Raw genomic sequence first — 16,405 nt, forward strand, 5'->3', positions numbered from 1 at the left:
ACTTGCCCCATCCAAGACCTTTTGCACATACAACAAGCTATTGTTACCAGAAAAACTCAGACAATCAGGGCCCAAAAACCCAGTCCTATATTCCTATAAAAGCAACCCAAAAATTTACAAGAAGATTGAGATGTCTGAACAAAACAGCACTTTAAAAAACAGCTTCAACCATCACAACACTGCATAAGTGTGTGAAGCCCTGCAGGATATTATTGGCACCCTGTCAAAATTGTAAGAAATAATTGCTTTTCAATTGACAAACAGAAAATGGCAGGTAAGAATGTGGGAAGTCACATCTTGTACACAGAAACATCGTCTACCTTGTCCAAGAAAACAACAAATCCGCACAGAGGGAAAAGGAACGATCTGGCTTCTAGTGCAGTCAAACCAACCTGGAGCTCACGGTGAACTTCATGAGGCGCCCTAAGCACAGCTATCCTTACCAAATTCACAAGATTTGTGTCAACATTGACAACCTTTAACTTTGGCATCTATTTCAAAACCCCAAGAATTGAAGTAGGAGACAATATAGCATTATTATCAAACAATTGAGTTGGTCAGTAATTGTGCAACTTTTAAAGCCTACCGAGAAGAAATACCTGCCAACTGAAGATAGCTAGAAAGTATGTGCTAGAAAGAATCATTTACTCCAATAAGGAAAAAAAGTTATATGTTTACTTGGATATGTTTACTCTGCATATATTTCAAGCCATAATCACAGCATTGTACTAAATACAAACACATACTCCTACTATTTGAAGGTCCAAGTCAACTCTTTTGTTTTTCCTTTACACTGAAAACAACACAACAGCTATTTTGTATCAGTTAACCCTAATTTTAGGGAGGTAGTGCATGGTAGCATAAGTACTGGAACAGATAGTTTTAAAGGAAATCTGCCTCTAGAACTTAATAATGGTGCATCTTGCTGTGTGCTGAGGATAGAGTGATAGAGAGAGAGAGAGAGAGAGAGACTTGATGACTTATCATAGGGGGAATAAAAAAAGAGAAAACATTCTATATACATTGCGTCTAGTAGAAATGGCAATACAGATATCCCCAATTCATATCATGGCTAGTCAAAATGCAATTTCACATATCTACAATTTGGATTATGACTAGCAACAGTGCTCTTGCTGAAACCTACAAATGTATTGTGGATATATTTTTCATTTTGGATATCCAATTAAATTATGACTGGTAAAAACTGACTTGCTGAAATGGGAGTTTTTGGTCACTGTAGGTATCTAAAATTAAAAACACAACGCACATGATTGACAAATGTAATGTAATTTGTCCTGAAAAGAATATTGATGTCGTTGTAAAAAATATTGTAATAATATTATTGTGGATATATTAAATGAAAATCATTTGAACTGTTTTTTACTAGGAAGAATTTAATTATAGATCTGCAATATATATCAAGATTAGCTATTTAACATGAAAAATGGCCACCTATTCTTTTTAAGGCGTTTTAAATATCTTAGATGTAGTTTCAACTATTGAAAACTAAGTTGTAGATATATTGAAATACAATTTCTACTAGTAATAATGTGATTGTGGATATCTTTTATTATTATTCTCATTTGCAAAAATTCACTTTTGACTAGGACAATGCTACAAAAGGATATCTAAAATATTCCAAATAGGAGTGTGGTTTTATTTAATGTTAAAAAAAATAATTGACATAGCAGTTGTTTTCCTTTGCTGACCTGTTCTGTGTATGCTGGTCAGGGGCGACTGTGGTGCAGGAAGGTAGAGCGGTTGTCCACCAATCTCACAGTTGTTGGTTCAATCCCCAGCTGGTGAGTGTTAGCCAGCTGCATAGCAGCTCCCCCATCGGTCTATGAGTGTGTGTGTGATTGTGTGTGTGAATGGGTAAATAAGCAGTGTAAAGCGCTTTCAGTGCCAATAGGTAGAAAAGTGCTATATAAGTGTAGAACATTTACACCACTGTTTCTTTTCGTTCTCAAGGATATTCCATTAAGTTATATTGCCTATGCCGAATGTGTGTGCAACACCTCTAATTGTTTTCCCTCTCAGGTTCAAAACTTTTTTGTGTGTTCATATGTCATTTATCCATGTTAAAAATGTATATTGGGTAAAGCCCAAGGCTTTTACTAAAAGAATACATTTACTGTAGAGTTATTTTTTGAAAGATTATTTTCACATGACATGGGTATCAAGAAACATCTGACAGTCACATCTTTCACTGCTTCTGCTCACTTAAAAATTAGATAAAAAAGATCTCATGTTCGATGTTAAACTTAAATTCAATTCAATTTTATTTATATAGCGCCAATTCACAACAAAGTAATCTCAAGGCACTTTACTGAATAAAGTCTTTGAAATGCCTTCACTGTACAGCAAAACAAAAAGTATTGGAACTTGCTGTTAAAAAGAAATCCTTTTTACAATAAACTCATTAACTAATAAAACTAATTAACACCACTACCCATTATGAATGTCTTAAAACATCCCAGATCCCTCATTTTTTTTAAATATACTTGAATCACTAAATCCAGCAGTGGGCATTTAGAGCCCTAACAAGATAGTCAGTCACGTGTTCTGATATGTTTGCTCACATAAAGCCATCTTGTTTAGCATATCTAGGGGTAAATACAATCAAATTCAGAATTTGCCTTACAGCCATACTTTGATCTTAAAAACAAATGTCCAGCAACCAAATGTCCAGCAAAAACATTTGAATTGGCCTTGCAAATCCAATATTTTTTGAGGTTACTTTTTTGAGGAATTGTTGGTTCACTACTGATTCTAAACGTTTGGAGAAATTACAGCTACCATGTAGATAAATAGTCATGTCGCCACCTTTACACAATGGAAACACCTAAAGCCGTCTTCCTCAATGACAGGATTCTATCTGAAGTATATCCTTGAACACAAAATGGGTACAGGTAGTGGATAAATAAGAAAAGCACTGTAAATTTTCTGCACTTATATAGTACTCTTCTACCTATTCGCACTCAAAGCACTTTACACTGCTTTTTATTCACCCATTCGCACTCACAATCACACACACTCATACACCAATGGGGGAGCTCATATGTAGCTGGCAAACGCTCACCGGGAGCAACTAAGTTGGGGTTCAGTGTCTTGCTCAAGGACAGTTCAACATGTGACCGGAGGAGGTGGGGATTGAACCAACAACTGCGAGATTGTTGTTCAACCGCTCTACCTTCCTGTGCAACTTCCTGGCAAACAATCCATAGAACTAAGTTGTCCTTTTTTGCAATATGTATCTGTGAATAAGTGAAATGAGTGATAGATAAATTACTTTATGTATAAAGTGAGGACTAGAAGCACAAATTACCCATCAGAAAAATGGCCAGCAAGTCCTGAAGTGGGGTAAGCTTGTTATTGCCAAATTGCAAATGTTACTTCAACAACTTATAATATGATTAGACTGCAAGGACAGGATTTAAATTTACTCAAGCAATAAATGTCTTAATTTCTATGGAGTCATCTGCTAGTTTTTAAAACTTGTGACTTTACCTTTATACTACATTAAACATGTTTAGCATTGAACCAGCTATTGGATTTCATCAAATTGGTTTAATCCAAGACTCTGAGGTGTTAATTTGGATTTGAAGGAAGATGGTGTGTCTCTAACATGGAAAAAATAATAAACAGAGGCCTCAGATTTCCCAATGACAGACTGCTCTCAGAGTTAAATACATCTTATTCTGAAGGCTCTGGCCCAAGACTAAGAGTGATATTACACACATAAAGAAAATCTAAACCATACTTCACTGTTAGCCCAGGACATAGACCTCAGATGTGCTGACCTTTTTACAGCTGGTGTTTCATCAATATTTAATCATGATTTCCCTCAGCTGGACAAACAGGAGAACTGAGGCCAGTGTTCTCACTAAGTATGTGTGCTGTCTTGGTCATGCATGCGCAGCAGCTTGGAGCTTTGTACACACATACTATCTTGCCTACAAACCTCTTTCCTACGCAGTGCCGATTTCTCTGTGGGTTTGGGAAAGCTTAGAAACAAATGTAAAATATTGTTCTTTGGTAAACCTACCAAGCAATGAACTGTCTATGCCACAACCATGGAAGAGTTAATACAATACAGTGATCACGTAGTGTTACGAAGACTTACCTGTAGCCTGGCAAGCTGAGTAATCCTGGCCACAATCTTGTTGTATGGGTCAACAATTTTCGTCCTTATCCTAGGAATGTACATATGAAAGCATTACATACAGCTTTCCTGCTGTGAAAACTTGCCAACTGTGGAAACAATGGAGATACTCATAAACTAAACTTTTAAGAACTGCAATTCTTTGGTTTACGTATATTCTTGTGCTTCTGTGTTATGAACGAAGATAGCATTTACTGAATTGATCTCTTCAGGCATGTTCCAAAGTCTAGGAAGCCTGAAAGAAAATACTGTCACCTTTGAGTTTAAGTCTGAGTTTGGGAGCGTCAAGGAAACCTGGATAAAACAAATACTGTAGCTCTTAGCCACCCCACGGTACCAGCTTAACTTGACTTGACTACTTGCCTTTTTTGGTTGTGGATAGTGCCTAGTTGCCCTTTTTTGGTGTCACCTCCATCAAAGTTCAAAGCAATGTAAAAGTGACGTGAAAACACTGCAGACTACCCACTGGTCAGAGAGACACTTCGCTATCAAATTAATATCTAAACTGTGAAAAAGTATTTTGCCAAACTCTACTCATGCTTTCAGCAGTCTTTGATGTTACTGCCTTTAGCATGCTTCATAAAGCCAGTAACTGTGACTGATGTCTGTGTACTGTAAATGTTGACACAAAATAAAAACATCTAATCTTACTAAAATCTTGGGAAAACATATTTACCTGTCAACAGCGGTCTGCAAAGCACTGATCCTTGTCTGCATCATCTGGAGGACCCCTGAAAACTCCAACAAAACAATTTCACTGAGGAGCTACTTTGTTAGCAGACATCATCTAAGGAACACCAGCTCTCTCTTGTGGTAAAACATAAGAAATGCTGTAATTCAGGAGGTAGGTAATAAAAAAATAGGTTACTGTTCTTTTTTATATATGTATTATATATAAAATATTAGCAAAATATATAAAATATAGTCTAAAATGGTGATCTTAAATACTTGGGACCAATCTGTATAGTATAGTAATGAGAGTCATTGTAAATGTGCGGTAAGTAGTCTCCTCTCAGTATCAATCCGGGGCGACTGTGGCGCAGGAAGGTAGAGCGGTTGTCCACCAATCTCACAGTTGTTGGTTCAATCCCGGCTCCTCCGATCACATGTCGAAGTGTCCTTGAGCAAGACACTGAACCCCAACTTAGTTGCTCCCAGTGAGTGTTGGCCAGCTGCATAGCAGCTCCCCCATCGGTGTATGAATGTGTGTGTGATTGTGAGTGTGAATGGGTAAATACGAAGCATTGTAAAGCGCTTTGAGTGCCAAAAGGTAGGAAAGCGCTATATAAGTGTAGACCATTGTATGCCAATTAGCCACTGCTTCAAAGCAGTTTAAATAGAAACATAGCACAATGGTGCACTGATTGTCCCAGAAAAATCTCATATTGGGGTTTACTGAGTTCTAATGCACCAACAAGTAGCATCATAACACTAACATAGTATAACCTGATTAAAAGTAAATAAATATTAGACTAAGATGGAAGCCTCTGCAATTTAATTTGCATAGAATGGTAAAATAAACTCAATGGCTGCGTGGAAGGAAAAATCTTCTATCAAATAATAATCTATCAAATCTAATCCATTAAACTGTCAGACTAAATTTCGCTTTTGAAATTATAATGGTAGCAGTTGAAATGGGGGTTCTTTACCTTCAAGGGACTCTATTCCAGTTGCCTGAGCCAGTAAGTCTTCATGTCTGGCCACAACCTGAAAGTAAGAAATGCAGTAAAATAAATAAATCAGTGCACTGGGCTCCTTTTATGGCTGCCACTACTCCCCTTGTGTTAAGTAAACTTCACTTTTTGCTTCACGTCCACTGTAAATAATTTTGAAAATGGCCAGCATAGAACATAGCACCAATTTTACACACTTAAAGTATTGTAACATGTGACTGGTAGGTGTTTCTCGTTAACCTGGTGTGTCCTGTGACATAGACTGGAACAAAAATAAATCCCTCTAAAGGCTTGTTCTTGGTTGTAGCTGTTTATGTGGGAAAAGAAACCCATTTTCAATCTGAAAGGGAAAAATCCATCACAAACTTTGGACAATAGAATACAACATGGCTTATACAGAAAAAGAAAAGAAACCACTGGGACATCATCTTGCCAGCTGTTTATGTGGGAAAAGAAACCCATTTTCAATCTGAAAGGGAAAAATCCATCACAAACTTTGGACAATAGAATACAACATGGCTTATACAGAAAAAGAAAAGAAACCACTGGGACATCATCTTGCCGCAAGACTGTGAAAAAAAAACGACTGCCAACACAACAAAGGATGTCCCCTGTCTAAACAACTGAAGGAGGCCGCACTAAAGACTGGAACCGCATATTTAATGCATATGTTTTATTTACTTACAACTACAGCAAATGTTCCAATACTTTTGCTCATTGAAAAGGTTGGTCTAAGACCACAGGTACAGCATTTAATGTCTTCAATGTATCTAGTTGTAGAGTAATTACCGTCACATAAATACTGAAATTGTGACCCTTCACCTGATAGTCATCTTTTGGTTTTAAATCCAAATGTCTTCAATGCACAGCCAAAACAAATGAATTCCAATACTTTTGGAGGGGACTGAACAATTGTCCTTGTCTGAAGACTGTTTATCCACATTACAAATATGGTGGATGAGTCATTCTCAACCTGCCTTAGTGTTAACTTCTTGTTGTTAACAGGGTTTCAACTAGCGACTATTTTTAATATCAGTTAGATTATCAGCAAAATAAACTATACCCAGAAAATATTCAATTATGACGAGTTTTAACGAAAAAAAAACTGAGTAGTAGAAAAAAATATTAATAAAATAGTTGCTAAAGAATGTAATGTATTGACTGATCAATGCAGGTCTTTTTAAAAAGTAACTGTAACAATCCATTTTTGCAAAGGTTTTTTAGAAAAGTTCTGGGATATCAGTCAAAGAATTACAAACAGAAACATGCAGTCAAACCATTGGGTCAAAGTAACATACTCATAAAGCAGAAATCCTCTTTGTGGGAGGCAAATCAGTTAGTTATTGTACCATTACACCTCTAGCTACGTGTTTAATGTACAAACACATTAAATTACACATAATTTTACGAACTATTTCATACAATTCTTTCAGTGCTGAACTGTCTTTTCAAACTTTTACCCCTATGAACCTGCAAAGTGTCAGGTTAGCTGTGTTATAGTGTGATGGATCTTTACCTGGCTGTGCAGCTCCTTGTCCAGCTGACTAATGCCCTGTGCCAGCTTGGCCAGCTGTTCAGCTATGACAGCATGATGAATAGCCTGAGCAGTGTATGTCTTCACATCAAAGTCCTCTGCCAGGAAATCTGCAAAGCAATCTGCAAATACACCAGCACATCCTTAAGACAGTCCCAACCATTCCTAAAAATGCAACTACAGCAAAACCAAACATTTCCTAGTTGGGTTTAGCTTGTTTCTCTTAATTCCTGGCGAAGGCTAGTTTCATGGTTGAATTAAAGAAATGCAACAAAAGGGTGTTTAGGACGACTTCCTCACGCTTCAATTTGCTTTCTATGCCTTTAGTTTAAGGTGTAAAGGTACCCTAATGCTTTTAAACTTTCCTAAATTAAAATATTTATCTGGTTCTAGCTGAAAAACACCTAAGGATGACATCACCCAGAGGAGTTTGTCATCATTAGCAGCTCGGATGATGTCATCTGGGGGACTAGGTTCCCCATGATTAGTGTGAGCAACAAGATAACATAATCTGAACAAAATTTCCCTCCAAATGATGTCATCTGGAGTCATTTATCAGATAGAAGTAGAGAAATATTTTCATATAGGGAATTCAAAGGGAAGTTTAATGGTATTTATCTTCATGTTCTACCCAAACTAGTAGCAAAAGAAGCAAGTTCAAAACCAGTGAAGGCGTCATTTAAAGAAATGCAACAAACGCAGCTCTGTTAGCTAAATTAGCTACAAAAGAGGTTTTGAAGTATTAGCAGTTGGACGAATGTAAAAACTCGTCAAACCTATAGATATGTTTTTAAAACTATTGACAAATGCAGTACGCATCACTGTAGCACTTCATGGAGCTGTATTTACCATTTTTCAGAAGTGAATTCGTGGAAGCTTCCCTCCCGTCCTCCATGTTGACAGTTCCGTGTGTGACGTATAAACTGGGAGACGCTGTAAAGTTAACGTTGCACGAATTCTTAAAGGGCTACACACGCGTTCTGTCAGCACAGTTTCATTTGAGATTGAGCTCTTAAGGAAATATTTATGGCTACACGTAATTATAGTAAACTATATCTCTGGTAAACTACTCCAAAAATCAATTTAAATCACTTAAGAGGCAATGGCGTGTCTATAATTTTCCGATATGGACTGCGCAAAGAGACACACTGTGTCCGAAATCACCCCCTACTAACTCATTTAGTAGTAGTAGTAGTAGTAGTAATATTAGTAGTAGTTCACTCAATAGTGAGTATTCCACTGACATTTCGGACACTGTTAGTGATGACACCATGTGACAGCAATAGTTGTTTGAATTGCACAAAGGTAATTTTCTCATCTCTAAAACGGGGAGCATTGCATTGTTGGACTGTTAACAGAAAGAAGGGTACATGCTATGTACTCTAGTTTTCATGTTGCATTGTGTGAGTACGCTATAAAATGGATATATTTACACACACAACATTCTGACACTTCTAAAAATAAAGAACACACTTTATAGTGCATTATATAGTAAGTAGAGGCTGATTTGGGGCAAAGCCATAGTGTGCAACAGTTAATGTAAATATTCTTCATCAATTATCTGAATGTAGAGACATGTAGAAACCTTCCCTGACTCAGACTCTCTGAACAGCACTGGCAAATGTGCAGAGATATTCTGCTAAAGAATAAATGGTCTGTGGTTTTCTACCCCTTTTAGTACACAAGATGCTTTAAAATGATTCCCATTTACTCATTAGCACTCACAAGCACACACACCCACACACATACAGTTCGCCCGCACTAAGTGGGAGCAACTAATTTAGGTTTTCAGTGGGAACCAAGCAAGCACCCTTAAACTGCTCTACCTCCTGAGTCACAGATGCCAAACATGCATTTGAGTAAGGCACACCCTTCAGACCCAACAGATTTTTAGCTTGATTAGTAAATGTGTGTGTCCTTCTATTTTTCTGTCATTTCTCTTTTGTAGATGCGTTGATACAATGCTTAATTTGTTTTCCTTTTTATTCATAGCTTTAAAAACTAAGGGGAGGTGTTACACACAGGCATTCACGTAGCGCATGGTCTGAAAGTATGGGGTCAAATGGCAGAGTTTGGGGATGAACAATAACAATATGGCTTTGTGGATTCAGATGTGGGAGAAATGTAAACACTCCAAGCCACGAGGACGCCGGTAAATGCAGTAATGTCTCTGGAAGGAGCTGACATTTGAAGACGTAGCTTCAAAGTGTCAGGGGTATATATGGGTGCAGAGCTGCTTGCATAGCCCACGACCCCTCTGTGGGATTCCTAGGCAATGCATTGTCCAAGTAGGCCGTCTAAATCATTTCCCATGACTTGGAGGTTTAGCCAGTGAATTACAGAGCAACAAAAGTGGCCCCCCTTCCACACATGTTTCAAAATGGAGAGAGGTGTATTTATTCATGTTCAGCACATATAGAATTTGTACTCATCAGCCCAACTGAAGCGTGTCAAAGTGAGGAATGATGTCAAGGAAATCTAAAAGAACGAGGAAACAGTTGCAGGAGATTGTTATTGGAGAGCATCAAAATGAGCAACTTCCCTGACCGGGAATCGAATCCTGGCCGCGGCGGTGAGAGCGCCGAATCCTAGCCACTAGACCATCAGGGAGAGTCAAGAGGAGAAAGAACGAGAATGAAAACTATATAACCCAGTAGTCAGGCTCCCACAAATTTGGTCGTTACAACTCGTTATTTCGCATTTGAAAGCAGCAGAGGCTTGCTGCCGGTCAGCATTCCCTGAGCGAGACACCTAGCCGCTACAGCATAGGGGGTCTCAGGTCCAACTTTGGTATTCACAAAATGTATAATACAACGATTGCACTTTTGAAAGGTTAAATATTGTTGTCAAATTCATTGGCCTCTCTATAAAACAAGTCCGTTATCTCATTTGAATTCCATTTTCAGTGCAACAGCAACTTCAGTAATAATTCCTAATAATTATTGCGCCTCCTGTAAATGAAAAAAAAATGGTTGACAGCTCCTTTTGTTTCGACCCATGTTCTGTAAATAAGTCTACCCTCTGTTTAGGTCAAGATTTCTAATGTGGAGCTTCCTTGACGCTCCCTGACATTGTGGCCGATGTGTGATTTGCGCTGTCAAAGTTCAGTCATCCCAGGAAAGCAGCCCACCTCCAATCTTTGAGTAGTTGTGGCCGAGTGGTCAAGGCGATGGACTTGAAATCCATTGGGGTTTCCCCGCGCAGGTTAGAATTCTGTCAGCTACGTATGCCTCCCTTTTGGCCCTTTCTTCCCAGTGTTCCATTGATAATGGGTTTCTCCAGGGAGATAACACGTGCAGACATTTCCAACGCACCTGAGCTGAATTAAGCGGCAAAAACAAATAATGTTCCTGATGGACTTTAGCAGCAAGGCCTGTGACTATTGATGTCGTATTATTTGAGTTTTCTGTGCAACAGCTAAGTAAATATAGATTGATGACAATTTTGGCTCCTGTTGTGATCCAAACGAGCGGTTGACCTGCTCCTTATGTCGCAGTCTCTTTTGACTGATGCCATGTAAAAAACTTGGCGCATTCTTTCGGCCAAGAGTTCACATGTGGACTGTCCCTGACGGTGCTTGACGTCATCCCCGCTAAGACGCTTCATATGTCAAAGTCCAACTGTTCCAGGACAGCATCCTATGTTCCCGTTGGAGGCAGTTTCGTCCCCGTGCTCAACCCCATAGACTCGACGTGCACTGGAGATTACCAGCGCAGGTTCACATCCTGTTACTACGTAAGCCTTAACTTTGACCCTTTTTTCCCATTGTTCAAGTGGAAGGTGGGATTTGCTTCCTAAGGGGAGGTGTTACACACAGGCATTCACGTAGCGCATGGTCTGAAAGTATGGGGTCAAATGGCAGAGTTTGGGGATGAACAATAACAATATGGCTTTGTGGATTCAGATGTGGGAGAAATGTAAACACTCCAAGCCACGAGGACGTCGGTAAATGCAGTAATGTCTCTGGAAGGAGCTGACATTTGAAGACGTAGCTTCAAAGTGTCGGGGGTATATATGGGTGCAGAGCTGCTTGCATAGCCCACGACCCCTCTGTGGGATTCCTAGGCAATGCATTGTCCAAGTAGGCCGTCTAAATCATTTCCCATGACTTGGAGGTTTAGCCAGTGAATTACAGAGCAACAAAAGTGGCCCCCCTTCCACACATGGTTCAACATTGAGAGAGGTGTATTTATTCATCTTCAGTACATATACAATTTGTACTCATCAGCCCAACTGAAGCGTGTCAAAGTGAGGAATGATGTCAAGGAAATCTAAAAGAACGAGGAAACAGTTGCAGGAGATTGTTATTGGAGAGCATCAAAATGAGCAAATTCCCTGACCGGGAATCGAAACCGGGCCGCGGCGGTGAGAGCGCCAAATCCTAGCCACTAGACCATCAGGGAGAGTCAAGAGGAGAAAGAACGAGAATGAAAACAATATAACCCAGTAGTCAGGCTCCCACAAGTTTGGTCGTTACACCTCGTTATTTCGCATTGGAAAGCAGCCCGGCTTGAGTCTTTGAGTAGTTGTGGCCGAGTGGTCAAGGCGATGGACTTGAAATCCATTGGGGTTTCTCCGCGCAGGTTCGAATCCTGCCAGCTACGTATCCCTCCCTTTTGGCCCTTTCTTCCCAGTGTTCCAGTGATAATGGGTTTCTCCAGGGAGATAACGCATGCAGACATTCCCAACGCTCCTGAATTCCTAGCCAATGCATTGTCCAAGTAGGCCTTCTAAATCATTTCCCATGACTTGGAGGTTTAGTCAATGAATTACAGCAAAACCCCTCAAAACTGTCAATCCATCAGCCGGGTCTGTATGCAAGTTGGGATCCTCCGTTTTTATACCAGCTGCTACATTGGCAACTGTACGTTGTTCTTTAAAATGTGATGGGGAGCAACAAAAGCGGGCCCCCTTCTATACATCTTTCAACATTGAGAGAGGTGTATTTATTCATCTTCAGTTCATATAGAATTTGTACTTATCAGCCCAACTGAAGTGTGTCAAAGTGTGGAATGATGTGATGGAGATCTAAAAGCACAAGGAAACAGTTGCAGGAGATTGTTATTTGAGAGCATCAATGTGATCTAATTCCCTGACCGGGAATCGAACCCGGGCCGCGGCGGTAAGAGCGCCGAATCCTAGCCACTAGACCATCAGGGAGAGTCAAGACGGGAAGGAGCGAGAATGAAAACTATATAACCCAGTAGTCAGGCTCGCACAAATTTGGTCGTTACACCTCGTTATTTCGCATTGGAAAGCAGCAGAGGCTTGCTGCCGGTCAGCATTCCCTGAGCGAGACTCCTAGCAGCTACAGTATAGGGGGTCTCAGGTCCAACTTTGGTATTCACAAAATGTATAATACAACGATTGCACTTTTGAAAGGTTAAATATTGTTGTCAAATTCATTGGCCTCTCTATAAAACAAGTCCGTTATCTCATTTGAATTCCATTTTCAGTGCAACAGCAACTTTAGTAATAATTCCTAATAATTATTGCGCCTCCTGTAAATGAAAAAACAAAATGGTTGACAGCTCCTTTTGTTTCGATCCATGTTCTGTAAATAAGTCTACCCTCTGTTTAGGTCAAGATTTCTAATGTGGAGCTTCCTTGACGCTCCCTGACATTGTGGCCGATGTGTGATTTACGCTGTCAAAGTTCAGTCATCCCAGGAAAGCAGCCCACCTCAAATCTTTGAGTAGTTGTGGCCGAGTGGTCAAGGCGATGGACTTGAAATCCATTGGGGTTTCCCCGCGCAGGTTCGAATCCTGTCAGCTACGTATGCCTCCCTTTTGGCCCTTTCTTCCCAGTGTTCCAGTGATAATAGGTTTCTCCAGGGAGATAACGCGTGCAGACATTTCCAACGCACCTGAGCTGAATTAAGCGGCAAAAACAAATAATGTTCCTGATGGACTTTAGCAGCAAGGCCTGTGACTATTGATCTCGTATTATTTGAGTTTTCTGTGCAACAGCTAAGTAAATATAGATTGATGACAATTTTGGCTCCTGTTGTGATCCAAACGAGCGGTTGACCTGCTCCTTATGTCGCAGTCTCTTTTGACTGATGCCATGTAAAAAACTTGGCGCGTTCTTTCGGCCAAGAGTTCACATGTGGACTGTCTTTGAGGGTGCTTGACGTCATCCCCGCTTAGAGGCTTCATATGTCAAAGTCCAACTGTTCCGGGACAGCATCCTATGTTCCCGTTGGATGCAGTTTCGTCCCCGTGCTCAACCCCATAGACTCGACGTGCACTGGAGATTACCAGCGCAGGTTCACATCCTGTTACTACGTAAGCCTTAACTTTGACCCTTTTTTCCCATTGTTCAAGTGGAAGGTGGGATTTGCTTCCTAAGGGGAGGTGTTACACACAGGCATTCACGTAGCACATGGTCTGAAAGTATGGGGTCAAATGGCAGAGTTTGGGGATGAACAATAACAATATGGCTTTGTGGATTCAGATGTGGGAGAAATGTAAACACTCCAAGCCACGAGGACGCCGGTAAATGCAGTAATGTCTCTTGAAGGAGCTGACATTTGAAGACGTAGCTTCAAAGTGTCGGGGGTATATATGGGTGCAGAGCTGCTTGCATAGCCCACGACCCCTCTGTAAGATTCCTAGGCAATGCATTGTCCAAGTAGGCCGTCTAAATAATTTCCCATGACTTGGAGGTTTAGCCAGTGAATTACAGAGCAACAAAAGTGGCCCCCCTTCCACACATGTTTCAAAATGGAGAGAGGTGTATTTATTCATGTTCAGCACATATAGAATTTGTACTCATCAGCCCAACTGAAGCGTGTCAAAGTGAGGAATGATGTCAAGGAAATCTAAAAGAACGAGGAAACAGTTGCAGGAGATTGCTATTGGAGAGCATCAAAATGAGCAACTTCCCTGACCGGGAATCGAATCCTGGCCGCGGCGGTGAGAGCGCCGAATCCTAGCCACTAGACCATCAGGGAGAGTCAAGAGGAGAAAGAACGAGAATGAAAACAATATAACCCAGTAGTCAGGCTCCCACAAGTTTGGTCGTTACACCTCGTTATTTCGCATTTGAAAGCATCAGAGGCTTGCTGCCGGTCAGCATTCCCTGAGCGAGACTCCTAGCCGCTACAGTATAGGGGGTCTCAGGTCCAACTTTGGTATTCACAAAATGTATAATACAACGATTGCACTTTTGAAAGGTTAAATATTGTTGTCAAATTCATTGGCCTCTCTATAAAACAAGTCCGTTATCTCATTTGAATTCCATTTTCAGTGCAACAGCAACTTTAGTAATAATTCCTAATAATTATTGCGCCTCCTGTAAATGAAAAAAAAAAAGGTTGACAGCTCCTTTTGTTTCGACCCATGTTCTGTAAATAAGTCTACCCTCTGTTTAGGTCAAGATTTCTAATGTGGAGCTTCCTTGACGCTCCCTGACATTGTGGCCGATGTGTGATTTACGCTGTCAAAGTTCAGTCATCCCAGGAAAGCAGCCCACCTCCAATCTTTGAGTAGTTGTGGCCGAGTGGTCAAGGCGATGGACTTGAAATCCATTGGGGTTTCCCCGCGCAGGTTCGAATCCTGTCAGCTACGTGCGCCTCCCTTTTGGCCCTTTCTTCCCAGTGTTCCAGTGATAATGGGTTTCTCCAGGGAGATAACACGTGCAGACATTTCCAACGCACCTGAGCTGAATTAAGCGGCAAAAACAAATAATGTTCCTGATGGACTTTAGCAGCAAGGCCTGTGACTATTGATCTCGTATTATTTGAGTTTTCTGTGCAACAGCTAAGTAATTATAGATTGATGACAATTTTGGCTCCTGTTGTGATCCAAACGAGCGGTTGACCTGCTCCTTATGTCGCAGTCTCTTTTGACTGATGCCATGTAAAAAACTTGGCGCATTCTTTCGGCCAAGAGTTCACATGTGGACTGTCTTTGACGGTGCTTGACGTCATCCCCGCTTAGAGGCTTCATATGTCAAAGTCCAACTGTTCCGGGACAGCATCCTATGTTCCCGTTGGATGCAGTTTGGTCCCCGTGCTCAACCCCATAGACTCGACGTGCACTGGAGATTACCAGCGCAGGTTCACATCCTGTTACTACGTAAGCCTTAACTTTGACCCTTTTTTCCCATTGTTCAAGTGGAAGGTGGGATTTGCTTCCTAAGGGGAGGTGTTACACACAGGCATTCACGTAGCGCATGGTCTGAAAGTATGGGGTCAAATGGCAGAGTTTGGGGATGAACAATAACAATATGGCTTTGTGGATTCAGATGTGGGAGAAATGTAAACACTCCAAGCCACGAGGACGCCGGTAAATGCAGTAATGTCTCTGGAAGGAGCTGACATTTGAAGACGTAGCTTCAAAGTGTCGGGGGTATATATGGGTGCAGAGCTGCTTGCATAGCCCAGGACCCCTCTCTGGGATTCCTAGGCAATGCATTGTCCAAGTAGGCCGTCTAAACTTGGAGGTTTAGCCAGTGAATTACAGAGCAACAAAAGTGGCCCCCCTTCCACACATGTTTCAAAATGGAGAGAGGTGTATTTATTCATGTTCAGCACATATAGAATTTGTACTCATCAGCCCAACTGAAGCGTGTCAAAGTGAGGAATGATGTCAAGGAAATCTAAAAGAACGAGGAAACAGTTGCAGGAGATTGTTATTGGAGGGCATCAAAATCAGCAAATTCCCTGACCGGGAATCGAACCCGGGCCGCGGCGGTGAGAGCGCCGAATCCTAGCCACTAGACCATGAGGGAGAGTCAAGAGGAGAAAGAACGAGAATGAAAACAATATAACCCAGTAGTCAGGCTCCCACAAGTTTGGTCGTTACACCTCGTTATTTCGCATTGGAAAGCAGCCCGGCTTGAGTCTTTGAGTAGTTGTGGCCGAGTGGTCAAGGCGATGGACTCGAAATCCATTGGGGTTTCCCCGCGCAGGTTGGAATCCTGCCAGCTACGTATCCCTCCCTTTTGGCCCTTTCTTCCCAGTGTTCCAGTGATAATGGGTTTCTCCAGGGAGATAACGCATGCAGACATTCCCAACGCTCCTGAATT

At 40.9% G+C, this 16,405-nt stretch overlaps 1 protein-coding gene and 6 non-coding genes across 7 annotated transcripts in view; 5 read left to right on the forward strand and 2 right to left on the reverse strand.

Moving 5' to 3' along the window:
• Window positions 1-8,293, reverse strand: part of cog5 (component of oligomeric golgi complex 5) — a 55,105-nt gene extending 46,812 nt beyond the window's left edge. Inside the window, exons 1-5 of the mRNA XM_067489845.1 lie at window positions 8,222-8,293; window positions 7,355-7,494; window positions 5,815-5,872; window positions 4,842-4,896; window positions 4,127-4,196 (exon numbers count right to left, since the gene is read on the reverse strand). Of these exons, the coding sequence (XP_067345946.1) occupies window positions 4,127-4,196; window positions 4,842-4,896; window positions 5,815-5,872; window positions 7,355-7,494; window positions 8,222-8,267 (369 nt within the window). The 5' untranslated portion in view covers window positions 8,268-8,293. The remainder of the gene's footprint in view (window positions 1-4,126; window positions 4,197-4,841; window positions 4,897-5,814; window positions 5,873-7,354; window positions 7,495-8,221) is intronic.
• Window positions 8,294-10,515: 2,222 nt separating this feature from the next.
• On the forward strand, window positions 10,516-10,597 carry trnas-uga (transfer RNA serine (anticodon UGA)). Its single transcript has one exon. It is a non-coding gene; the product is annotated as a tRNA-Ser (tRNA).
• Window positions 10,598-11,894: 1,297 nt separating this feature from the next.
• trnas-uga (transfer RNA serine (anticodon UGA)) lies at window positions 11,895-11,976 on the forward strand. The gene has a single exon. It is a non-coding gene; the product is annotated as a tRNA-Ser (tRNA).
• Window positions 11,977-12,460: 484 nt separating this feature from the next.
• trnak-cuu (transfer RNA lysine (anticodon CUU)) lies at window positions 12,461-12,532 on the reverse strand. Its single transcript has one exon. It is a non-coding gene; the product is annotated as a tRNA-Lys (tRNA).
• A 535-nt stretch (window positions 12,533-13,067) lies between these two features.
• Window positions 13,068-13,149, forward strand: trnas-uga (transfer RNA serine (anticodon UGA)). The gene has a single exon. It is a non-coding gene; the product is annotated as a tRNA-Ser (tRNA).
• A 1,712-nt stretch (window positions 13,150-14,861) lies between these two features.
• Window positions 14,862-14,943, forward strand: trnas-uga (transfer RNA serine (anticodon UGA)). Its single transcript has one exon. It is a non-coding gene; the product is annotated as a tRNA-Ser (tRNA).
• A 1,284-nt stretch (window positions 14,944-16,227) lies between these two features.
• Window positions 16,228-16,309, forward strand: trnas-cga (transfer RNA serine (anticodon CGA)). The gene has a single exon. It is a non-coding gene; the product is annotated as a tRNA-Ser (tRNA).
• Window positions 16,310-16,405: the final 96 nt, after the last annotated feature.

This window comes from Channa argus, chromosome 21 (genome assembly GCF_033026475.1).
Source record: "Channa argus isolate prfri chromosome 21, Channa argus male v1.0, whole genome shotgun sequence".
NCBI lineage: Eukaryota > Metazoa > Chordata > Actinopteri > Anabantiformes > Channidae > Channa > Channa argus.